Below are 27,248 nucleotides of genomic sequence, written 5' to 3'. Positions count from 1 at the left end.
GGGACTGACCCGCACATTGGGGGACACACTCTTCGCCTTCTAGTTAAACAATCTGTTGCTGATTGCCTGGCACACGCACTCCGGGCCGCCGCTGGTCTGTGTCTTACCGCTTAAGGACTGGCGTGTTCTGCTCAAACAAATTACACCCTTTCAGTCCCTCGGCAGGGGAAGCGGGGGAGTGATTGAAGATTATAAGGAGCACCAAGTCCTGGACTACACAAAACAGGTTTAACTGTATCACTGCCACTACACTAAGGGCCAACAGCCACTGCCCGGGCACTGAGACAATGTTCTGTGCCATTTATGCTGATTTTTCTGAGTTGCTGCTTACAGACATTTCATTGTGACTTTTGCTTTAGAAGCTTTGTGTAAAATTGCGTAGCTGTGCCGTAGTCTGGTTATCGTTTGCGGTAGTCGTGAATTTATCATGTGGGTTTTGTGGCACAATTTGCAGCATATTTACACCAGCCCAGACCTGGCTTACAAAACTGTCTGTGCACGAAATTTCTACAAAGTGGAGCACTGAGGTGTCATTTCCAAAAAATGTGTACTGGCACCATATTTATCACATGCCATGTGACCATTTGATAAATTTGGCGCATTTACACATTACTATCACACAAATTAAAGGTGTAGAAAAATCATTCACCTACACCAACAATGATACATCCCCCCCAACACCAATAATGATACATCCCCCCCACCAACAATGATACAACCCCCCACCACCAATAATGATACATCCCATCCCAACACCAATAATGATACATCCCCCCCACCAACAATGATACAACCCCCCACCACCAACAATGATACAACCCCCCCACCACCAACAATGATACAACCCCCCCCACCACCAACAATGATACAACCCCCCCCACCACCACCAACAATGATACAACCTCCCCACCACCAATAATGATACATCCCCTCCCAACACCAATAATGATACATCCCCCCCACCAACAATGATAGAACCCCCCACCACCAACAATGATACAACCCCCCACCACCAACAATGATACAACCCCCCCCCCCACCAATAATGATACATCCCCTCCCAACACCAATAATGATACATCCCCCCCCACCAACAATGATACAACCCCCCAACACCAATAATGATACAACCCCCCCCACCACCAACAATGATACAACCCCCCCACCACCAATAATGATACAACCCCCCCACCACCAACAATGATACAACCCCCCCACCACCAACAATGATACAACCCCCCCAACACCAATAATGATACATCCCCCCCACCAACAATGATACAACCCCCCACCAACAATGATACAAACCCCCACCAACAATGATACAAACCCCCCACCACCAACAATGATACAAACCCCCCACCACCAACAATGATACAACCTCCCCACCACCAACAATGATACAACCCCCCACCACCAACAATGATACAACCCCCCACCACCAACAATGATACAACCCCCCCACCAACAATGATACAACCCCCCCACTTTCAATAATGATACAACCCCCCCACCGCCAACAATGATACAACCCCCCCAACACCAATAATGATACATCCCCCCACCAACAATGATACAACCCCCCAACACCAACAATGATACAACCCCCTCACACCAACAATGATACAACCCCCTCACACCAACAATGATACAACCCCCCCACACCAACAATGATACATACCCCCCACACCAACAATGATACATACCCCCAACCACCAACAATGATACATAAGCCCCCACACCAACAATGATACATACCCCCCCCCCACACCAACAATGATACATACCCCCAACCACCAACAATGATACATAAGCCCCCACACGAACAATGATACATACCCCCCCACACCAACAATAATACATACCCCTCACACCAACAATAATACATACCTCCCCACCAACAATGATACATACCCCCCACACCAACAATGATACATACCCCCCACACCAACAATGATACAACCCCCCACACACACCAACAATTATACACCCCCCCCACACACACCAACAATGATACACACACCAACAATGATACACACACCTCCACACACCAACAACGATACACCCCCCCCACAACAATGTTACATCCCCCCATGATGTTTCCTTGGATGCTGCATGCAAACTTAAACCAGTGGGTGCCCAATTTATATCAGGCACCATGTGTGGGGGAAACCAATTGTCTGAGGGAACAGTGAAGAATGGTCAGGGTTGAGGGAAAGCTGAATGGAGAAAAGTACTAGATATTCTAAATGAAAACCTGATCCAGAGCGCTCTGCCTCAAACTGAGTCAAAGGTTCACCTTCCAACAAGACAATGATCGTAAGCACAAAGGCAAGACAACACAGGAGCAGCTTAGGGACAACGATGTCCTTGAGTGGCCCAGCCAGAGCCCGAACCCAATGGAACATCTCTGGGGAGACCTGAATATGGCTTCTCCGATGGTCCCATCCAACTTGACAGAGTTGAGAGGATCTGCAGAGAAGAATGACAGAAATTCCCCAAATCCAGGTGTGTAAAGGGTATGAATACTTATGTCACTGCAAGATTATAGTTTTTCCTTTTCAATAAATGAGTAAAGATTTGGAACAGTCTCTGGTCACTTTGTCATTATGGGGAATCGAGGGTAGAAAGATGGGAATGCAAGGAGCAACAGAACAAAATGTGACAGAAATGACCGGGGGTGAAGACTTTCTGAATACATTGTATATAGTGACCGGGGGGTGAAGACTTTCTGAATACATTGTATATAGTGACCGGGGGGGTGAAGACTTTCTGGATACATTGTATATAGTGACTGGGGATGAAGACTTTATGGATACATTGTATATAGTGACCGGGGGTGAAGACTTTCTGCCTGGATACATTGTATATAGTGACCGGGGGTGAAAACTTTCTGGATACATTGTATATAGTGACCTTGGATGAAGACTTTCTGGATATATTGTATATAGTGACCGGGGGTGAAGACTTTCTGGATACATTGTATATAGTGACCGGGGGTGAAGACTTTCTGTATACATTGTATATAATGATCGGGAGTGAAGACTTTCTGGATACACTGTATATAGTGACCGAGGGTGAAGACTTTCTGGATACATTGTATATAGTTACCGGGGGTGAAGACTTTCTGGATACATTGTATATAGTGACTGGGGATGAAGACTTTCTGCATACATTGTATATAGTGACCGGGGGTGAAGACTTTCTGGATACATTGTATATAGTGACTGGGGGTGAAGACTTTCTGGTTACATTGTATATAGTGACCGGGGGTGAAGACTTTCTGGATACATTGTATATAGTGACTGGGGATGAAGACTTTCTGCATACACTGTATATAGTGACCGGGGATGAAGACTTTCTGCATACATTGTATATAGTGACCGGGGGTGAAGACTTTTTGGATACATTGTATATAGTGACTGGGGATGAAGACTTTCTGGATACATTGTATATAGTGACCGAGGGTGAAGACTTTCTGGATACATTGTATATAGTTACCAGGGGTGAAGACTTTCTGGATACATTGTATATAGTGACCGGGGGTGAAGACTTTCTGAATACATTGTATATAGTGAACGGGGGTGAAGACTTTCTGCATATACTGTATATAGTGACCGAGGATGAAGACTTTCTGAATACATTGTATATAGTGACTGGGGGGTGAAGACTTTCTGGATACATTGTATATAGTGACTGGGGGGTGAAGACTTTCTGGATACATTGTATATAGTGACTGGGGGGTGAAGACTTTCTGGATACATTGTATATAGTGACCGGGGGTGAAGACTTTCTGAGTGTATTGTAGGCTGGAAATCCTGACACCCACAGCTAATCCCACCACTATACCGAGTCCACATTAGTGATGGTAAAATATCACAGAATTAAGTATCATTACAATACAAGCTATCCCTACAGGGCGATACATAATTCACATTTCCTGAGCTGCGGGGGACGTGGCACAATGCTCTGCAGACTTTTTGTTAACTCGTAAGGGATAATATTTGGTGAATTGGACTCTCTTGATGCCAGAAAGGAATCAAGCCAGAAGCGGCTGGAAGGCAAATCTAGAGAAAAACTCATTATCAGACAGAAAAAACACATTAATTCCTTCAGCTCGCAGCAATGCAAAGTGACAGAAAATCTACAAAGCAGATAGAAGAAACAATAGAAGGCAGGAGGACGAGCGGATGGACCGTGGCGAGGAGACAAGAAAGCAGGAGGAGGACGAGCGGATGGACCGTGGCGAGGAGACAAGGAGGCAGGAGGATGACGAGGGAATAGACCGCAGCGAGGAGACAAGAAGGCAGGAGGAGGACGAGCGGATGGACCGCGGCGAGGAGGCAGGAGGACGACGAGGGAATAGACCGCAGCGAGGAGACAAGAAGGCAGGAGGAGGACGAGCGGATGGACCGCGGCGAGGAGACAAGAAAGCAGGAGGAGGACGAGCGGATGGACCGCGGCGAGGAGACAAGAAAGCAGGAGGAGGACGAGTGGATGGACCGCAGCGAGGAGACAAGAAGGCAGGAGGAGGACGAGCGGATGGACCGCGGCGAGGAGGCAGGAGGACGACGAGGGAATAGACCGCAGCGAGGAGACAAGAAGGCAGGAGGAGGACGAGCGGATGGACCGCGGCGAGGAGGCAGGAGGACGACGAGGGAATAGACCGCAGCGAGGAGACAAGAAGGCAGGAGGAGGACGAGCGGATGGACCGCGGCGAGGAGACAAGAAGGCAGGAGGACGACAAGGGAATGGACCGCAGCGAGGAGACAAGAAGGCAGGAGGACGAGCGGATGGACCGCGGCGAGGAGACAAGAAGGCAGGAGGACGACAAGGGAATGAACCGCAGCGAGAAGACAAGGAGGCAGGAGGAGGACGAGCGGATGGACCGCGGCGAGGAGACAAGAAGGCAGGAGGACGACAAGGGAATGGACCGCAGCGAGAAGACAAGGAGGCAGGAGGAGGACGAGCGGATGGACCGCGGCGAGGAGACAAGAAGGCAGGAGGACGAGCGGATGGACAGCTGCAAGGAGACAAGAAGGCAGGAGGAGGACGAGTGGATGGACCGCGGCGAGGAGACAAGAAGGCAGGAGGAGGACGAGGGAATGGACCGTAGCGAGGAGACAAGGAGGCAGGAGGAGGACGAGTGGATGGACTGTGGCGAGGAGACAAGAAGGCAGGAGGAGGACGAGCGGATGGACCGCGGCGAAGAGACAAGAAGGCAGGAGGAGGACGAGGGGATGGACCGCGGCGAGGAGACAAGAAGGCAGGAGGAGGACGAGCGGATGAACCGCAGCGAGGAGACAAGAAGGCAGGAGGAGGAAGAGAGGATGGACTGCGGCGAGGAGACAAGAAGGCAGGAGGAGGACGAGCGGATGGACCGCGGCGAGGAGACAAGAAGGCAGGAGGAGGACGAGGGGATGGACCGCGGCGAGGAGACAAGAGGGCAGGAGGAGTAAAAACGGATGGACCGCGGCGAGGAGACAAGAAGGCAGGAGGAGGACGAGCGGATGGACCGCGGCGAGGAGACAAGAAGGCAGGAGGAGGATGGACCACGGCGAGGAGACAAGAAGGCAGGAGGAGGACGAGCGAATGGACCTCGGCAAGCAGACAAGAAGGCAGGAGGACGACGAGCGGATGAACCACGGTGAGGAGACAAGAAGGCAGGAGGACGACGAGCGGATGGAGCGGCAAGGAGACAAGAAGGCAGGAGGAGGACGAGTGGATGGACCGCGGCGAGGAGACAAGGCGAGGAGCAGACCAGCGGCAAGGAGACAAGAAGGCAGGAGGAGGACGAGCGGATGGACAGGGAGAGGAGACAAGGCTGCCCATCAGTCCCATGGATTATCCTCACACAAAGGGTTAACAGGCTGTGATGGGAGCAGAGGCCCCTGGAGGTATTGATACCACACACGACCAACACAAACTGCTGAATGTCTCACTGCCCAACATAGTCCAGATCTAGAACATGTAGTGATAACCCCACACGGGGCCAGCAAGAGCCACGAGACGCACGACCAGACATAAGGGGGGTGGGGGGGTCAGTCATCATGGGAGATTCTTATATGTGAGGAGAAATTCTGAACCACCACCCTAGGATAAGGAAGAAAAAGAATGGAGGAGGGGACACACTGAATGAAATGGGGAGATCTGGGGGGGGACGGAGAAGTCACCACCTGCACATTACAGGATAGTCCCCCAATCCTCACCCCATCTTATGTCTGTCGCTCCAAGCAACATCTGCACCAGCTCCGGGGCCGACAGCAGATTCCCCTCCCGCCATAGAGAGGTTTGGAGGGATGGCGGCCCCGTCCCCCGGAGCAGAGTGAATCAGGCGGGAAAGGTTGCTGCGTCCCACAGGCTTGGAACAGATGCTTTCCTGTGTATAAATCATACAGAGCACAGAAGGCTCATAATTAGAGAATGCATAATGAGACATAAATTACCAGCAGACAAAGACACGAAACACCAACTCTGCGCATACTGTGAGGACACCGGCGATCTGTATACAGTGGGGAAAAAAAGTATTTAGTCAGCCCCCTATTGTACCTGTTCTCCCCCTTATAAAGATAAGGCTGTAATTATCATTATAGGTTATAACCTCAACTATGAGACAGAATGAGAAAAATCCATAAATCACATTGTCTGATTATTAACGAATTTATTTACAAATTATGGTGGAAAATAAGTATTTGGTCACCTACAAACAAGTAAGATTTCTGCCTCTCACAGACCTGTAACTTCTTCTTTAACCCCTTGGGGACGAAGCCCATTATGACCTTAAGGACCAGAGCTTTTTTTGCACATCTGACCACTGTCACTTTAAGCATTAATAACTCTGATTCTTTAACTTTTTATTCTGTTTCAGAGATTGTTTTTTGTGACATATTCTACTTTATGTTAGTGGTAAATTTTCGTTGATACTTTGTTGATACCAAAATTTCATGAAAATTTTGAACATTTTGCATTTTTCTAACTTTGAAGCTCTCTGCTTGTAAGGAAAATGGGCATTCCAAATAAATTGTATATTGATTCACATTTACAATATGTCTCATAAAAGATAACATGTTTTTTTCCTTTTTGAAGATATCAGAGGCTTCAAAGTTTAGCAGCAATTTTCTAATTTTTCATGAAAATTTCAAAATCTGAATTTTTCAGGGACCAGTTCAGTTTTGAAGTGAATTTGAGGGTCTTTATGTAAGAAATACCCCATAATGGACCCCATTATGAAAACTGCACCCCTCAACGTATTCAAAATGACATTCAGAAAGTTTGTTAACCCTTTATGTGTTTCTCAGGAATAGCATAAAGCATATAGCAAAATCTGTAACCCCATTTCCCTCTAGTAAAGAAATTCCTCATAGTCGGATGTAAAGTGCTCTGTGAGTGCACTAGAGGGCTCAGAAGGGAAAGAGCGACAATGGGATTTTGGAGGGCGAATTTTGCTGAACTGGTTTTTGGGGGGGCATATGGTGCCAGAACAGGAAAAAAACTGGTGATTGACGAACTTTTGTTAAAGTTGGATGTGAAAATGAAAAATCAGATTTTTTCCCCCTAAAATGCTGATGTTACCCCAAATTTTTCATTTTCACAAGGGGTAATAGGTGAAAATGTCCCCCAAAATGTGTAACCTAATTTCTCTCCAGTAAGGAAATACCTCATATGTGGATGTAAAGTGCTCTGTGGGTGCACTAGAGGGCTCAGAAGAGAAGGAGTCACATTTGGCTTTTGGAAAGCGAATTTTGCTGAAATGGTTTTTGGGGGGCATGTCGCATTTAGGAAGCTCCTATGGTGCCAAAACGGCAAAAAAAACTAAAACAAAACACATGGCATACTATTTGGGAAATTACACCCATCAAGGAACGCAACAAGGGTTACAATGAACCTTAACACCCCACAGGTAATTGACAAATGTTTACTAAAGTTGGATGTGAAAATGAAAAATTTTATTTTTTTATACTGAAACGCTGGTGTTACCTTACATTTTTCATTTTTACTAGGGGTAATAGGAGAAAAGCCCCCCAAAATGTATGTATGGAAATACCCCATATGTGGATGCAAAGTGCTCTGCGGGTGCCCTACAATGCTCAGAAGAGAAGGAGCACCATTGAGCTTTTGGAGAGAGAATTTGGTTGGAACGGAAGTTGGGGGCCATGTGCGTTTACAAAGCCCCCGTGCTGCCAGAACAGTGGACCCCCCCATGTGACCCCATTTTGGAAACTACACCCCTTACGGAATGTAATAAGGGGTGCAGTGAGCATTTACACCCCACAGGTGTCTGACAGATCCTTGGAACAGTGGTCCGTGCAAATGAAAAATTACATTAGTTTCCAAAATGGGATCACATGTGGGGGGGGGGGGGGGGGGTGTCACAGTTCTAGCACCATGGGGGCTTTGTAAACACAGCCTTCAATTCCAGCCAAATTATCTCTCCTAAAGCCCAATGGCGCTCCTTCTCTTCTGAGCATTGTAGTGCGCCCCAGAGCATTTTACATCCACATATGGGGTATTTCCATACTCAGATGAAATGGTGTTACAAATTTTGGGGGCTTTTTTCTATTACCCCTTGTGAATATGAAAACTTTGGGGTAACACCAGCCTTTTAGTGAAACAATAAATAAATAAATTTCATTTTCATGTCCAACTTTAATGAAAATTTGTCAAACAAGTGTGGGGTGTAAAGGTTCACTATACCCCTTGTTGCATTCCGTGAGGGGTGCAGATTAAAAAATGGGGTCACGTGGATTATTTTTTTTGTGTTTATGTCAGAACCGCTGTAACCTGCAGCCACCCCTGTGCAAATCACCAGTTTAGGCCTAAAATGTACATAGTGTGCTCTTACTCCTGAGCCCTGTAGTGCGCCCGCAGAGCACTTTACATCCACATATGGGGTATTTCCGAACTGGGGGTCTTTTTATTTTATTTATTCATTTTTTTACTTTTACCTCTTGTGAAAATGAAAAGTATGGGGAAACACCAGCATGTTAGTGTAAAAAAAAAAAATGTTTACACTTACATGCTGGTGTGGACCCCAACTTTACCTTTTCACAAGGGGTAAAAGGAGAAAAAGACATCCAAAATTTGTAGCACAATTTCTCCCGAGTACGGAAATACTCCATATGTAGCCCTAAACTGTTGCCTTGAAATACGACAGGGCTCCGAAGTGAGAGCGCGCCATGCGCATTTGAGGCCTAAATTAGAGATCTTCATAGAGGCGGACCCGGATGCAAACATAGCACTTGCCTCTGCCACCAAAAAATACCCTACGGCAGTATATCCCAAACAGTGTGCCTCCAGCTGTTGCAAAACTCTCAGCATGCCTGGACAGTCAATTGCTGTCTGGCAATGGTGGGAGTTGTTGTTTTGCAATAGCTGGAGGCTTCATTGAGGAAACAGTGCTGTACAAGACCTTTTTCAATGTATTGGGGAGGGGGGTTGTGGGGAACTGTGTAAGGGGTATGTGTATATGTAGTGTTTTACTCTTATTTTTATGTTAGTCAAGTGTAGTGTTTTTAGGGTACATTCGCACTGGCGTGGGTTTACAGCGAGTTTCCCACTGGGAGTTTGAGCTGTGGCAGGAAATTTGCTGCAGTATAAACTTGCAGCTGGAAACCCACTGTAAACCCCCGCCCGTGTGATTGTACCCTATACATTCACATGGGGGGGTGGCAAACATCCAGCTGTTGCAAGACTACTAGGGTCTGTTACCTAACTCAGTGTTTCCACACCAGTGTACCTCCAGCGGTTGCAAAACTACAACTCCCAGCATGCATTGTCTGTCAGTGCATGCTGGGGGTTGTAGTTTAGCAACAGTTGGAGACACAAGTGTTGGGAAACACTGGGTTAGGTAACAGACCCTGACATCAGTGTGTCTCCAGCTGTTGGAAAACTACAACTCCCAGTATGCACTGACAGCTGAAAGGCATGCTGGGAGTTGTAGGTATGCAACAGCTGGAGGGGCACAGTTTGGAGACCACTGTGTAGTGGTCTCCAAACTGTGGCCCTACAGATGTTTCAAAACTACAAATCCCAGCATGCCCAGACTGTCCAAGCATGCTGTGAGTTGTAGTTCGCCAACATCTTAAATGCCACATGTTGCAGAACCACAATGCCCAGCATGACTGGACAGTCTGGGCATGCTGAGAATTGTAGTTTTGCAGCATCTGGAGGGCCACAGTTTGGAGACCACAGTATAGTGGTCTCCAAACTGTGGCCCTTCAGATGTTGCAAAACTACAATTCCTAGCATGCCCAGATTGTCCAGGCATGCTGGAACTTGTAGTTCGGCAACATCTAAAGGGCCAGATGTTGCCGAACTACAACTCCCAGCATGACTGGACTGTCTGGGCATGCTGAGAGTTGTAGCTTTGCAAGATCTGGAGGGTAACAGTTTGTAGCCTTCCAGATGTTGCAAAACTACAACCCCCAGCATGCTGGGAGTTGTAGTTTTGAAACTTCTAGGGGGCCACAGTTGAAGATCACTAACCTCAATCTTCAGTCCCTGTCGCCACCGGTCACATCCGCCACTGCCGCTGGTCACGCTCACCGCCACTGCCACCACCGGGTCCGGGCCATCACCAAGGTAACACCGCTCTGCCCGGACTTCCAGGGACGGGCAGAGCGGGGGATCATGATGTTTGACTACCCACCCCCTCCTGCCATTGGTTGATCAGTCCTGACTGACCAATGGCAGGGGATAGGAGGAGGTGGCACCCCTGCCACCTCGCTCCTATCTTTCAGGATGGTTGGGGCTGACAGCTCCAATCATCCTTATTTTCCGGGCAATCAGGTCACTCGATCAGCTGGAAAAAGCTGTGATTCTCCGGTCAGAATTGACCGGCGAATCACAGAGATCGCCGACAAGGGGGGAGGGTTCTCAGGACCCCCCTAGGCGAAGTCCCGGGATGGCTGCTGATAGATATCAGCAGTCATCCCGTTCCAATCCCCGCCCTGTGCTCGGCGGCAAACGGAATTCCCATGGGTGTACAGGTACGCCCTTAGTCCCCAACAGGTTAAGAGTCTCCTCTGTCCTCCACTCGTTATCTGTATTAATGGCTCCTGTTTGAACTTGTTATCAGTATAAAAGACACCTGTCCACAACCTCAGTCACACTCCAAACTCCACTATGGCCAAGACCAAAGAGCTGGCGAAGGACACCAGAAACAAAATTGTAGACCTGCACCAGGTTGGGAAGAGTGAATCTGCCATAGGCAAGCAGCTTGGTGTGAAGAAATCAACTGTGGGAGCAATTATTAGAAAATGGAAGACATACAAGACCACTGATAATCTCACTCCATCTGGGGCTCCACCCAAGATCTCACCCCGTGGTGTCAAAATGATCACAAGAACTGTGAGCAAAAATCTCAGAACCACACGGGGGACCTAGTGAAGGACCTGCAGAGAGCTGGGACCAAAGTAACAAAGGCTACCATCAGTAACACACTACACTGCCAGGGACTCAAATCATGCAGTGCCAGACGTGTCCCCCTGCTTAAACCAGTACATGTCCGGGCTTGTCTGAAGTTTGCTAGAGAGCATTTGGATGATCCAGAAGAGGATTGGGAGAATGTCATATGGTCAGATGAAACCAAAGTAGAACTTTTTAGTAAAAACTCAACTTGTTGTGTTGGGAGGAAAAAGAATGCCGAGTTGCATCCACAGAACACCATATCTACTGTGAAGCATGGGCATGGAAACATCATGTTTTGGGGATTTCTTTCTGCTAAGGGACCAGGAAGACTGATCCGTGTAAAGGAAAGAATGAATGGGGCCATGTATCGTGAGATTTTGAGTGAAAACCTCCTTCCATCAGCAAGGGCATTGAAGATGAAACGTGGCTGGGTGTTTCAGCATGACAATGATCCCAAACACACCGCCCGCACACACCGCAATGAAGGAGTGGCTTTGTAAGAAATATTTCAAGGTCCTGGAGTGGCCTAGCCAGTCTCCAGATCTCAACCCCATAGAAAACCTTTGTTTTTGTGAAAGTCCGTGTTGCCCAGCGACAGCCCCAAAACATCACTGCTCTAGAGGAGATCTGCATGGAGGAATGGGCCAAAATACCAGCAAAGTAACAAAGTATTGAGATGAACTTTTGTTATTGACCAAATACTTATTTTCCACCATAATTTGCAAATACATTCTTTAATAATCAGACAATGTGATTTATGGATTTTTTTCTCATTCTGTCTCTCATAGTTGAGGTTATAACCTATGATGGAAATTACAGTCTTTCATCTTTTTATATGGGAGAACTTGTACAATTGCTGGCTGACTAAATACCTTTTTGCCCCACTGTTACTGGGACAGTGGCAACACCTACAGAACACATGTACAACCCCCATCTCATCTATTACCCTTCTCTACAGCTGAAACTAAAAAGTAGCCGTGACTCCGGCAAACGCAATAAGGCGGTCTCCTCAGCATGGGTAATATTCCACTGATTAGAATGGAACGGACGGAACAGTTAAAATAACAAAAGATTTATTGCACATAGATAACGGAAAACGCGTTTCAAGGGGCGGGACCCCCTCTTCGTCAGGTCCAGTGATTGTGTATACACAAAATGACATTTATATGCAAAAAAAAGCCAGCGAAATTCACATAATTCGGGACTTATTTATAAAGGCATATTACAAAATACATATAAAAATGTGTCCAAAGCTAAAAATAAATAAAAAATATTACATATTTGAGTATTAAAATTCCCTAAAAACAACTAATAGAGTTCATGTATTGATGGTATTTCCTGTGACTAATTGTGCTAAACAGTAGACAGTAAAAATTCTATAGCTGTCGGTACTTCTACAGGAGATGCCGACTGGATAGACGCACAGATACCTGCATTTAGCGAAACAGAACCTGAAGGTATGGGTGACTAGAGCTGAAAGTGCTAATGTTAAAAAGAAAAAAAAGAGTTTTAATAGTGTTAAAGGAACGCATTATTAAAAAGGTACATGTAGAAATATTTGAATATTATAAAATGCTATAAACATGGATATATAAAACATGACCATGCGTAACATACAGCATCGGCAGACGCGGAGCAAATTGCAGTAAATGAATGGGAAACCCGATACCACAAACGTACAGCATATATATATATATATATATATATATATATATATATATATATAAAATAATGTTTTATTACATATGACTCCTGTGATTTTATATGGACAAGATGTTGATCGTTCTTCTTCTGATTGAAAGTCAAAAGGAGATGGATTCAAATAAACTACATGTTCAGCTTATCCTAGGATAGAGGATAAGATGTCTGATGGCGGGGGTCCGTCCAACCGCTGGGGACCCCCGCATTCTACCATGCTGCACCCCTCAATGCAAGTCTATGGGAGGGGGCGTGACAGCTGCCACTCCCCCTCCCATAGACTTGCATTGAGAGGGTGGGTGTGACGTCACACGGGGGCGGAGTCGTAACATCCTGATCTTCCGTTCTCGTAGTCGGGATGGTATTAGCCTGAGGGCCTCCAGCGGTTCTGGAAGCTGTTACAGGTGGGTGCCGCATGGTAGAATGCGGGGGTCCCCAGCGGCGGGACCCCCTGCCATCAGACATCTTATCCCCTATCCTTTGGATACCCCTTTAAGACTGATATTTTGGTTTGGCTAAGCATGTAGTGACTAATAAATCAGCTCCGTTGCCTCATTCAGACCATAAGGCTGTAAAGATTGTAGACAGTATATATCCAATACATTTCTTTTCTCTCTAAGGCTTCCAACCTATTGGTAACCTGTATCGGGATATGGTCTATGGGCATGATAGAGATCACGTTTTTACCCCCCTTTATGTTGGAGGGTGATGTGCCGAGAAAGACGGTGACACATCAAACCTTTTTTGATATTACTGTACATCTATGCAGGTTGTAGTTGTTGTGAAGTACGACCCACAGAATGTTTTTCACAGCAACAATTGATTAGATATATTACAAATCGGGATTGACAAGTAATTTGGAATTTAACAGGGAAAATTTCCCCTATATGTGTGCTGGAAAAATGGGTGCTTCGGTTTTTTAAAAACAGAACAACATGGACATCTACTTTTTAGGCATTTGAAAGCCCCTTTGTCACTTGACGTTTCTATTGAACCAAAATTACTTATTGTTTGTCTTTTTAGGCGACTTGGTGCAATGATATTTTTCAGAGATGGCGCTCTCCTGAATGTCAACCCTAGTCCGGAGGGCAGCAAGTCTCTCAGGTAGGGGTCAGATTTTAAAAGACCCCAATGTTTTTTCAAAATGTTTCTAATATTTTGGTGCCCTACACAGTGTGTCATGACGACAACACGTATTTAACTGGCTGAGTTTCTTCTTTGATCTTTTTGGCTGTTTCTCCTTTTCCTTCTTTGTCAGGTGCATCAGATCCAACTGGACTGGATGATGGACAGATATTCGGGCGAGACAAACACTCATCCTTGGTAAGTGTTCTGACTTTTTGATATGCATTTGCAACTAGAGTTCTTGGGTATCCTTTGACAGCAAAGCAATTTTTTTAGAATTTTCGCTTCAGAAAAGATGGTCTTATCGGTACAATTTTTCCTCACCCTTCTGAACTGGCCATAGGGTATATTTTGTTTCCATTTGGGATAACTGTTGTACGGTTTTATAAAATGTAGAAGTTGTGATGATGTCTTCTCGATGAGTAATTTGGAGATCCAAAAACTCTATTGTGGTGTTCGAGAAATTGGGGGTCAGGGTTATCCCCCAGTCATTTGCATTTAACTCCTGGATCAGAGTTTCAATTTGTTCAGTGGTTTCTTTCCAGAGCATAAACAGATCATCTATATATCTTCTATAGATTAATGCATGTTTCTGGAAAATGGTGTTGTTTACAATGAACTTCTCTTGGAAGTGCCCCATAAAAAGGTTCGCATATAAAGGGGCGACCCTTGTCCCCATGGCAGTCCCGGGACTGGGTGTATACCCAATCACTGGACCTGATGAAGAGGGGTTCCCGCTCCTTGAAACGCGTTGTCCGATTATCTATGTGCAATAAATCTTTTGTTATTTTAACTAACCTAATCCATTCCATTCTAATCCGAGGAGAGCGCCTTATTGCATCAGTTTGCCTACTTTTTCGTTGCATTTATTGGACCGTCTAGAAGTCTTCCAAGACGGGTGGGATGCTGGCAGTGCTCCTAGGATTTCATCTATAATGTTGGTCACAAGCGATCTATGGTGTTGTGCTTATAGTACAACACGACAAGGTGAGCACATTCAGTTTCTACTTGAATATTTGTTATAATAAGGAGTTACAGCACATAGTTGCGCTTGACATATATTGAACGCCATCCTCTACAGCTGACCCCTCCCATCTATTACCCTCCTCTACAGCTGACCCCTCCCATCTATTACCCTCCTCTACAGCTGACCCCTCTCATCTATTACCCTCCTCTACAGCTGCCCCATCTCATCTATTACCCTCCTCTACAGCTGCCCCCTCTCATCTATTACCCTCCTCTACAGCTGCCCCCTCTCATCTATTACCCTCCTCTACAGCTGCCCCCTCTCGTCTATTACCCTCCTCTACAGCTGCCCCCTCTCATCTATTACCCTCCTCTACAGCTGCCCCCTCTCGTCTATTACCCTCCTCTACAGCTGCCCCCTCTCGTCTATTACCCTCCTCTACAGCTGCCCCCTCTCATCTATTACCCTCCTCTACAGCTGCCCCCTCTCGTCTATTACCCTCCTCTACAGCTGCCCCCTCTCATCTATTACACTCCTCTACAGCTGCCCCCTCTCGTCTATTACCCTCCTCTACAGCTGCCCCCTCTCATCTATTACCCTCCTCTACAGCTGACCTATCTCATCTATTACCCTCCTCTACAGCTGCCCCCTCTAATCTATTACCCTCCTCTACAGCTGCCCCATCACGTCTATTACCATCCTCTACAGCTGCCCCATCACATCTATTACCCTCCTCTACAGCTGCCCCCTCTCATCTATTACCCTCCTCTACAGCTGCCCCATCTCATCTATTACCCTCCTCTACAGCTGCCCCCTCTCATCTATTACCCTCCTCTACAGCTGCCCCCTCTCATCTATTACCCTCCTCTACAGCTGCCCCCTCTCGTCTATTACCCTCCTTTACAGCTGCCCCCTCTCATCTATTACACTCCTCTACAGCTGCCCCCTCTCGTCTATTACCCTCCTCTACAGCTGCCCCCTCTCATCTATTACCCTCCTCTACAGCTGACCCATCTCATCTATTACCCTCCTCTACAGCTGCCTCCTCTAATCTATTACCCTCCTCTACAGCTGCCCCATCACATCTATTACCATCCTCTACAGCTGCCCCATCACATCTATTACCCTCCTCTACAGCTGCCCCCTCTCATCTATTACCCTCCTCTACAGCTGCCCCATCTCATCTATTACCCTCCTCTACAGCTGCCCCCTCTCATCTATTACCCTCCTCTACAGCTGCCCCCTCTCATCTATTACCCTCCTCTACAGCTGCCCCCTCTCATCTATTACCCTCCTTTACAGCTGCCCCCTCTCATCTATTACACTCCTCTACAGCTGCCCCCTCTCGTCTATTACCCTCCTCTACAGCTGCCCCCTCTCGTCTATTACCCTCCTCTACAGCTGCCCCCTCTCATCTATTACCCTCCTCTACAGCTGCCCCCTCTCATCTATTACCCTCCTCTACAGCTGCCCCCTCTCATCTATTACCCTCCTCTACAGCTGCCCCCTCTCATCTATTACCCTCCTCTACAGCTGCCCCCTCTCATCTATTACCCTCCTCTACAGCTGCCCCCTCTCATCTATTACCCTCCTCTACAGCTGCCCCCTCTCATCTATTACCCTCCTCTACAGTTTCCCCCCAGCGTCTGGGGCTCATTCTCAGTCTATCTGCTCTTCTTCTGTATTTGTGAGGTCAGTATGGCAGCGATACATTTCTTTGGCGCAGCAGACAGGCAGAATGTACAGGGGTCTCCGCAGCACTGGCAGGTGTCACCCAGGATGGCGTCTAGTGAAGGAGCTTTCCTGGTGTGTGACTGCAGTCGGCTGTCATCCACCTCATCTCACGCACGAACTACTAATGACATGGATGAGGCGAGCGGAGACGCAGCCATTAATCTTACTCTGAAGGAAAGCGCTTCTGGGTGTCAGGTATGAATGGAACATCTGTCCCACTGTCTCGTCGGCCGCCATACATGGCCAATATCAGCCCGGCCCAACGAGTGACAGCCCAGGCCTAAAGGTAGTGAGGGGAGCATGGTGACCGCACGGCCCAGTGTGCGCAGAAGGTTTTGTTGCATATTTCATTTTTTGGACTCACAGACAATTATTACACTGACAATAGCTGTAAATGGTTCCCCTGCTCCCCGTATCACTATTACCCCCTCGGGGTGCCCCTTCCCGTCTGTGGTATAAGTGACACTTACTATGTGTAGCTGCAGAAAGTCCATCAGTCCGGCAGCGCTGTCAATCCGCACCAGGATCCCGTCTTTGACAGTAGTGCTGAAGCCCACGGCCAAGCGGTCGGTGCGGGTGCTGGGCCGATCGTTGTGAGGCCACGTGTACACGATGAGGCCTCCGCTCTTCCCAAATATGTATGTTGCACCAGCTGAAAAACAAAAACAAAGTTCCACATAATAAGCGTATATAGAGATTTTTGTGGAGATGGCTTCTTTCATTTTTCACAGGCCTTTTAAAGAATAAGCGATCTGATTGGTTGCTATGGGCAACTGCCCTCTTCCCTACAGGTTTTGACGAATCTCCCCTTTATTACCCCGACATCTACATCTCCCTCCATAGAAGTCACATAGGCAATTTACAAAAATTTCCCACCGTTTAGTGTATACAGCTTCCATGCAGACCTATGTGCCCCCGTAAGTTACTGAATATAACCCAGTCCTATGTAGTCTGATCCTGCAGTCATGTGACTCCCCCCCCCCCCCCCCCCCCATATATACAAAGAGACATACGGGAATACGGGACAGCAGGATCAGACGACGCAAAGGAGCAGAATGTTCTGCTTATTATTATTAAAATGGGATTTGTAATAGGTTTAGTTTTTAATTTAGATGTTCTGGAGCAAACAATGAGGCACGAAAGAAATCTACTAATGGCTGAGCTCTGCCCATATAATTTGGGGGGCACAGAGGATCCCATCTACTGAGCTCTGCCGATATATTTGGGGGGCACAGAGGATCCCGCCTGCTGAGCTCTGCTGATATATTTGGGGGGCACAGAGGATCCCGCCTGCTGAGCTCTGCTGATATATTTGGGGGGCACAGAGGATCCCGTCTGCTGAGCTCTGCTGATATATTTGGGGGGCACAGAGGATCCCGCCTGCTGAGCTCTGCTGATATATTTGGGGGGCACAGAGGATCCCGCCTGCTGAGCTCTGCTGATATATTTGGGGGGCACAGAGGATCCCGTCTGCTGAGCTCTGCTGATATATTTGGGGGGCACAGAGGATCCCGCCTGCTGAGCTCTGCTGATATATTTGGGGGGCACAGAGGATCCCGCCTGCTGAGCTCTGCTGATATATTTGGGGGGCACAGAGGATCCCGTCTGCTGAGCTCTACCGATATATTTGGGGTGCACAGAGGATCCCATCTGTGAAGCTCTGCCAATATATTTGGGGGGCACAGAGGATCCCATCTGCTGAGCTCTGCCGATATATTTGGGGGGCACAGAGGATCCCATCTGCTGAGCTCTGCTGATATATTTGGGGGGCACAGAGGATCCCGTCTGCTGAGCTCTGCCGATATATTTGGGGGGCACAGAGGATCCCGTCTGCTGAGCTCTGCTGATATATTTGGGGGGCACAGAGGATCCCGTCTGTGAAGCTCTGCCGATATATTTAGGGGGCACAGAGGATCCCATCTGCTGAGCTCTGCTGATATATTTGGGGGGCACAGAGGATCCCGTCTGCTGAGCTCTACCGATATATTTGGGGGGCACAGAGGATCCCGTCTGTGAAGCTCTGCCGATATATTTGGGGGGCACAGAGGATCCCGTCTGCTGAGCTCTGCCGATATATTTGGGGGGCACAGAGGATCCCGTCTGCTGAGCTCTGCTGATATATTTGGGGGGCACAGAGGATCCCATCTGCTGAGCTCTGCTGATATATTTGGGGGGCACAGAGGATCCCGTCTGCTGAGCTCTACCGATATATTTGGGGGGCACAGAGGATCCCGTCTGTGAAGCTCTGCCGATATATTTGGGGGGCACAGAGGATCCCGTCTGCTGAGCTCTGCCGATATATTTGGGGGGCACAGAGGATCCCGTCTGCTGAGCTCTGCTGATATATTTGGGGGGCACAGAGGATCCCGTCTGTGAAGCTCTGCCGATATATTTGGGGGGCACAGAGGATCCCGTCTGCTGAGCTCTGCCGATATATTTGGGGGGCACAGAGGATCCCATCTGCTGAGCTCTGCTGATATATTTGGGGGGCACAGAGGATCCCATCTACTGAGCTTGTAAGATTTTAAAGGGATATTAATAAGTGCAGATTTATAGTCGCAGTCCTGAGGAAAGGAAGTGCCCAATACTAATCCTGCAACAAGTGGATAATCTGGCACCCGCAGAGCCAAAATGGATGATCACACTGAGAACTTCTACTGCTCAGAACCTGCTACACGCGCTAATCCAGAAATATTAACCCTTCCTCATCTGACAGGAGCTTCATCCATGTACAAACATTAATGTGTCTGCAGATAAGAAGCATTTGGCCCATCTTGTCTAACTAATATTCCAAATACTATGAATAGTCCCTGGACCTATCTTATATGAAGGATAGCCTTATACCTATCCCTATCTTATATGAAGGATAGCCTTATACCTATCTCTATCTTATATGAAGGATAGCCTTATGCCTATCCCTATCCCTATCTTATATGAAGGATAGCCTTATACGTATCCCTATCTTATATGAAGGATAGCCTTATACCTATCTCTATCTTATATGAAGAATAGCCTTATACCTATCCCTATCTTATATGAAGGATAGCCTTATGCCTATCTCTATCTTATATGAAGGATAGCCTTATACCTATCTCTATCTTATATGAAGGATAGCCTTATACCTATCTCTATCTTATATGATGGATAGTCTTGTACCTATCTCTATCTTATATGAAGGATAGTCTTATACCTATCTCTATCTTATATGAAGGATAGCCTTATACCTATCTCTATCTTATATGAAGGATAGCCTTATATCTACTTCTATCTTATATGAAGGATAGCCTTATACCTATCTCTATCTTATATGAAGGATAGCCTTATACCTATTTCTATCCTATATGAAGGATAGCCTTATACCTATCCCTATATTATATGAAGGATAGCCTTATACCGATCTCTATCTTATATGAAGGATAGCCTTATACCTATCCCTATATTATATGAAGGATAGTCTTATACCTATCCCTATCTTATATGAAGGATAGCCTTATACCTATCTCTATCTTATATGAAGGATAGCCTTATACCTATCTCTATCTTATATGAAGGATAGCCTTATACCTATCTCTATCTTATATGAAGGATAGCCTTATACCGATCTCTATCTTATATGAAGGATAGTCTTATACCTATCTCTATCTTATATGAAGGATAGCCTTATACCTATCCCTATCTTATATGAAGGATAGCCTTATACCTATCTCTATCTTATATGAAGAATAGCCTTATACCTATCTCTATCTTATATGAAGGATAGTCTTATACCTATCTCTATCTTATATGAAGAATAGCCTTATACCTATCTCTATCTTGTATGAAGGATAGCCTTATACCTATCTCTATCTTGTATGAAGGATAGCCTTATACCTATCTCTATCTTATATGAAGGATAGCCTTATACCTATCTCTATCTTATATAAAGGATAGCCTTATACCGATCTCTATCTTATATGAAGGATAGTCTTATACCTATCCATATCTTATATGAAGAATAGCCTTATACCTATCTCTATCTTATATGAAGGATAGCCTTATACCTATCCCTATCTTATATGAAGGATAGCCTTATACCTATCCCTATCTTATATGAAGGATAGCCTTATACCTATCTCTATTTTATATGAAGGATAGCCTTATACCTATCCCTATATTATATGAAGGATAGCCTTATACCTATCTCTATTTTATATGAAGGATAGCCTTATACCTATCCCTATCTTATATGAAGGATAGCCTTATACCTATCTTATATGAAGGATAGCCTTATACCGATCTCTATCTTATATGAAGGATAGCCTTATACCTATCTTATATGAAGGATAGCCTTATACCGATCTCTATCTTATATGAAGGATAGCCTTATACCTATCTCTATCTTATATGAAGGATTGCCTTATACCTATCCCTATATTATATGAAGGATAGCCTTATACCGATCTCTATCTTATATGAAGAATAGCCTTATACCTATCCATATCTTATATGAAGAATAGCCTTATACCTATCCCTATATTATATGAAGGATAGCCTTATACCTATCCCTATATTATATGAAGGATAGCCTTATGCCTATCCCTATCTTATATGAAGGTCAGCCTTATACCTATCCCTATCTTATATGAAGGATAGCCTTATACCTATCTCTATCTTATATGAAGAATAGCCTTATACCTATCCCTATCTTATATGAAGGATAGCCTTATACCTATCCCTATCTTATATGAAGGATAGCCTTATGCCTATCTCTATCTTATATGAAGGATAGCCTTATGCCTATCCCTATCTTATATGAAGGATAGCCTTATGCCTATCTCTATCTTATATGAAGGATAGCCTTATGCCTATCTCTATCTTATATGAAGGATAGCCTTATACCTATCCCTATATTATATGAAGGATAGCCTTATACCTATCCCTATATTATATGAAGGATAGCCTTATACCTATCTCTATCTTATATTAAGGATAGCCTTATACCTATCCCTATATTATATGAAGGATAGCCTTATGTCTAACTTATATGAAGAATAGCCTTATGCCTTATGTCTATCTCATGAATGCTAACAGTCCTTCGTGGTACTTTCAGATACCACTTCTATACATGTTAAGGTCCATTAACCTTTCATGTCAGTTTTATCCTCAGTCCATGGACAAGTATTTTCTCTCAACTCTCTACAATGTATCTATATCCTTGTGGGGATCCATCTGCACTACTACGTACAATGCTCCAAGTGGGTTCTCACCATTGCAGCTCTGTACAGTGGCACGAGCACTTCCTTCTACTGCTAATACATCTCTGTATACACCCATAAGCACTGCTAATACCTCTACACTCATGAGCCCCTCCCTCTACTGCTAATACCTCTCCCTATGCACCCACGAGCACTTCCCACTACTGCTAATACTCCTCCCTATACACCTATGAGCACTTCCCTCTACTGCTAATACCTCTCCCTATAACCCATGAGCACTTCCCTCTACTGCTAATACTCCTCCCTATACACCTAAGAACACTTCCCTCTACTGCTAATACCTCTCCCTATACACCTATGAGCACTTCCCCCTACTGCTAATACCTCTCCCTATACACCTATGAGCACTTCCCCCTACTGCTAATACCTCTCCCTATACACCTATGAGCACTTCCCACTACTGCTAATACTCCTCCCTATACACCTATGAGCACTTCCCTCTACTGCTAATTCCTCTCCCTATAACCCATGAGCACTTCCCTCTACTGCTAATACCTCTCCCTATACACCTAGGAACACTTCCCTCTACTGCTAATACCTCTCCCTATACACCTATGAGCACTTCCCCCTACTGCTAATACCTCTCCCTATACACCTATGAGCACTTCCTTTCTGCATTCTGCTAGCATTTCCTGTTGCTTTATTGCATTGTCTGCCTTCCTTTAAGTCCTCCGGACTGATTAACCCCTACATCCCTTTCTTCAGATACTGAAGTCAGGACTGGATCATATATTCTGCCCTTCGGTTTTAAGAACAAACACCTTGCCAAACAGAACAAACAAGAATCAGCCATCTCCAGAGCTGCACTCACTATTCTGCTGTTACATTATGTATTATCCTCCAGAGCTGCACTCACTATTCTGCTGTTACATCATGTCTTATTCTCCAGATCTGCACTCACTATTCTGCTGTTACATCATGTCTTCTCCTCTAGAGCTGCACTCACTATTCTGCTGTTACATCACGTCTTATCCTCCAGAGCTGCACTCACTATTCTGCTGTTACATCATGTCTTATTCTCCAGATCTGCACTCACTATTCTGCTGTTACATCATGTCTTATCCTCCAGAGCTGCACTCACTATTCTGCTGTTACATCATGTCTTTTCCTCCAGAGCTGCACTCACTATTCTGCTGTTATATCATGTCTTATCCTCCAGAGCTGCACTCACTATTCTGCTGTTACATCATGTCTTATCCTCCAGAGCTGCACTCATTATTATGCTGTTACATCATATCTTATCCTCCACAGCTGCACTCATTATTCTGCTGTTACATCATGTCTTATCCTCCACAGCTGCACTCATTATTCTGCTGTTACATCATGTCTTATGCTCCACAGCTGCACTCACTATTCTGCTGTTACATCATATCTTATCCTCCACAGCTGCACTCACTATTCTGCTGTTAAATCATATCTTATCCTCCACAGCTGCACTCACTATTCTGCTGTTACATCATGTCTTATCCTCCACAGCTGCACTCATTATTCTGCTGTTACATCATGTCTTATCCTCCACAGCTGCACTCACTATTCTGCTGTTACATCATTTCTTATCCTCCACAGCTGCACTCATTCTGCTGTTACATCATATCTTATCCTCCACAGCTGCACTCACTATTCTGCTGTTACATCATATCTTATCCTCCACAGCTGCACTCATTCTGCTGTTACATCATATCTTATCCTCCACAGCTGCACTCACTATTCTGCTGTTACATCATGTGTTATCCTCCACAGCTGCACTCACTATTCTGCTGTTACATCATGTCTTATCCTCCACAGCTGCACTCACTATTCTGCTGTTACATCATATCTTATCCTCCACAGCTGCACTCACTATTCTGCTGTTCCATCATATCTTATCCTCCACAGCTGCACTTTTGTCGATTTTCTCTTTAAAGTAACTTATGAGCAGCTGCTGAACATTTATTACAAAGTGTTGGAGTCGCTGTTTGTTCGGTGAGAAAAGTCAATCATTGGGGAAACCTTCAGATAATACAAGATAATATAGATTGATGGATAATATAGATTGATTCAATGATCAGTGAAGAGACAAGGGGGCGATAATCACGGTAATGGCTTCATTCTGGGCCCCACAGCTCCGTCTCTGACAACAAAACCTGTTTCTAAGAAAGTTGTAGAATTATTATAAAGTGTCATTAATCTGCGGCCTCATCTCACGGGGCCCCCAACAATGCGCCGTCACAGCTACTGCGACACGTTATCAGTTCATCGCCTCAAATCCTTGTGTTTGCAGTTAATTATTCACCGATTCTACAATGAGGATTCGGAAAGGATAAGTATCAGTCACCATCCCGGGGATAATGTGGGGACACCCCAAGGGATGAGGGCTCTGACCATACAGCAGGACCGCGCCAGAAGATTCTCTATACTGACTGACACCGGACCAGTGACTGGACGGGACGCAGAGAACATCCGGGGCCTATACATATATACAACAATCTGGTGACAAATAGTGTGTGGGGGGGTTGTAAGGATCCGAGAAACTATGACCGGGAACACAGTGAAATGACTCCAGAACCGCACTGTAACTGGAAGTGTATTTACTAGACACAGCTTTACTAAATGCAGAACACAAATCCGATAAGAACGACTGCGCATGACGGACGCCGGGAGGACCTATTCAACCCCCATTCCTACAGCTGGTATAAGACAATATCAACTGGGAAATGATGCAACTTGCATTCTATAAAGAGGGTTTGTGCACCATAGGAAGTATTACTAATGTCCTGCGGTATTGTATTCTCACTGAAGATGGCGGCAGCATCTCATCTATCTCTGGTTTCAGCCACTGTCGTCCTCCTCATTGCGTTCCGTCCATCCTCACATTACAAATAAAGCTTCTTAATCCAGGAATCAGTCATCTCCTCCCATCAAATTATAAACTTGTCCCCCCTCCCCTGTTCAACCTCTCCCCCCTCTGGATGTCCACAAGAAAACCTTGACTCTCTTTTCCCCCGTATCATCTTGCAGTGTCTCCATGGCGACAAGCGAGACCACCTGAGAGGATAAATAATCCTTAAACTTTCCTTTCAAAGCAGTTTCCAGCTGTTCCAAACTTTCCCATTTATCTCTTCAGAGCCTCAATTAGAGTCATTTCTTTTTTTGGCCCGATTTCTTTCTCCTCCCACCAAAGACTCTTTGGGTCCACCTGACGAACGGTGTTCCTTGCTTCATTAGTCGCTGACAGATCCGCCGCACAGCAAATTACCTCTAATCATCACCTTCTTCCTGCATCAAACCATCATTCTGTCAAACTCTTCAGCTGCTCCCAAATACCGGCCCTGGCCGAGCGTCAAAGAACCTCGTCCACCCACAAATCTTCCCAGGACACCGTTGTGGGGTCTACAAACTCCCCCCACTTTTAGGTGATCTACCAAGGACTCTGTGTAAAATAATTAGTTTGCTCTGAAATATTCCCGACTCTGTGCGACACCACAGAGATAACGCAAGTATATACAAAATGCAGTATTCAAGGGATCATTTCATTTATTATGGGGGAAAAAGCTTTGGTGCGGCCATGATTACGATTAAGATGCTGCGGGAGAACGTTAAAGGGTTCATGCTCAAAAATCTGCAAAGAAGAGTGCGCCAAAACTCCTCCGAAGCCACAGGAAAGACTCACGGCCATTTACCGCACTCGACGGCAGTTGTTGCTGCTGATGGTGGCACAACCAAGGGGGCAGATACTTCTCCACAGCTCTGTATTGGGGTCGGGGATAGAGGATTCTCCAGACTCCACTTCTCACACTTATCGAGGTTTCAGCACCTTGGAGAGTTCCCTATGTCTGGATTCTCACAATACAGTGATCCCTCAAGTTACAATATTAATTGGTTCCAGGACGACCATTGTATGTTGAAACCATTGTATGTTGAGACCAGAACTCTATGGAAACCTGGTAATTGGTCCTGAAGCCTCCAAAATGTCATCCAAAAATAGGAAGACATGAGGATTAAACAGAAATAAGGAGATAACTAATATAGATAAAGCAAATCCTTACATATAAAAGTAAGAAAGATCTGCTGGGAGCTGTAATCACTGTCTATTTCAGTGTTTCCCAAGCCTCCAGCTGTTGCAAAACTACAAAGCCAAAGGCTGTCCGGGCATGCTGGGAGTTGTAGTTTTGCAACAGCTGGGGGCACCCTGCTTGGCAAACACTGGTCTATGTGGAGGACAGGAGCTTCTTCAGGGTCCTGTACAGTACACAGTGTCCTAAAAAGTAACATGGAGCCCTCACCTGGTGTCCAAAGGAGCAGCTAATCCTGGAACAGGTAAAGAGTACAGAACATGTAATACCTCCCTGTACTGTAGGGGGCGTTACCAGACACCAGTCAGTGCATACACTTCAGTAATACAGGTAAAGAGTACAGAACATGTAATACCTCCCTGTACTGTAGGGGGCGCTACCAGACACCAGTCAGTGCATACACTTCAGTAATACAGGTAAAGAGTACAGAACATGTAATACCTCCCTGTACTGTAGGGAGGGCTACCAGACACCAGTCAGTGCATGCACTTCAGTAATACAGGTAAAGAGTACAGAACATGTAATACCTCCCTGTACTGTAGGGGGCACTACCAGACACCAGCCAGTGCATACACTTCAGTAATACAGGTAAAGAGTACAGAACATGTAATATCTCCTTGTACAGTAGGGGGCGCTACCAGACACCAGTCAGTGCATACACTTCAGTAATACAGGTAAAGAGTACAGAACATGTAATACCTCCCTGTACTGTAGGGGGCACTACCAGACATCAGTCAGTACATACACTTCAGTAATACAGGTAAAGAGTACAGAACATGTAATACCTCCCTGTACTGTAGGGGGCGCTACCAAACACCAGTCAGTGCATACACTTCAGTAATACAGGGGTTTTACCAGTGAATGTCCATTCTGATTGGTCGGGTCTTCCGGCCATTGACACGTTTCACAGATCTGGACTGTCCGTATCATTGTATGTTGAGTCTGGTTTCAACTTACAATGGTCCAGAAAAGACCATTGTATGTTGAAACTATTGTATGTTGAGGCCA

At 45.8% G+C, this 27,248-nt stretch overlaps 1 protein-coding gene across 5 annotated transcripts in view; it reads right to left on the bottom strand.

The window, feature by feature from the left end:
* NRXN3 (neurexin 3) overlaps positions 1-27,248 on the bottom strand; it is a 504,944-nt gene that overhangs the window by 63,322 nt on the left and 414,374 nt on the right. For all 5 annotated transcript variants that reach the window (XM_056546700.1, XM_056546697.1, XM_056546699.1 and 2 more), the window contains one exon: positions 17,404-17,585. In XM_056546700.1, the coding sequence (XP_056402675.1) occupies positions 17,404-17,585 (182 nt within the window). The remainder of the gene's footprint in view (positions 1-17,403; positions 17,586-27,248) is intronic.

Source organism: Hyla sarda, chromosome 11 (assembly GCF_029499605.1).
Source record: "Hyla sarda isolate aHylSar1 chromosome 11, aHylSar1.hap1, whole genome shotgun sequence".
Lineage (NCBI taxonomy): Eukaryota > Metazoa > Chordata > Amphibia > Anura > Hylidae > Hyla > Hyla sarda.
Note: the sequence above shows the minus strand (reverse complement) of the source record. Positions and strands in the feature narration are given on the sequence as shown.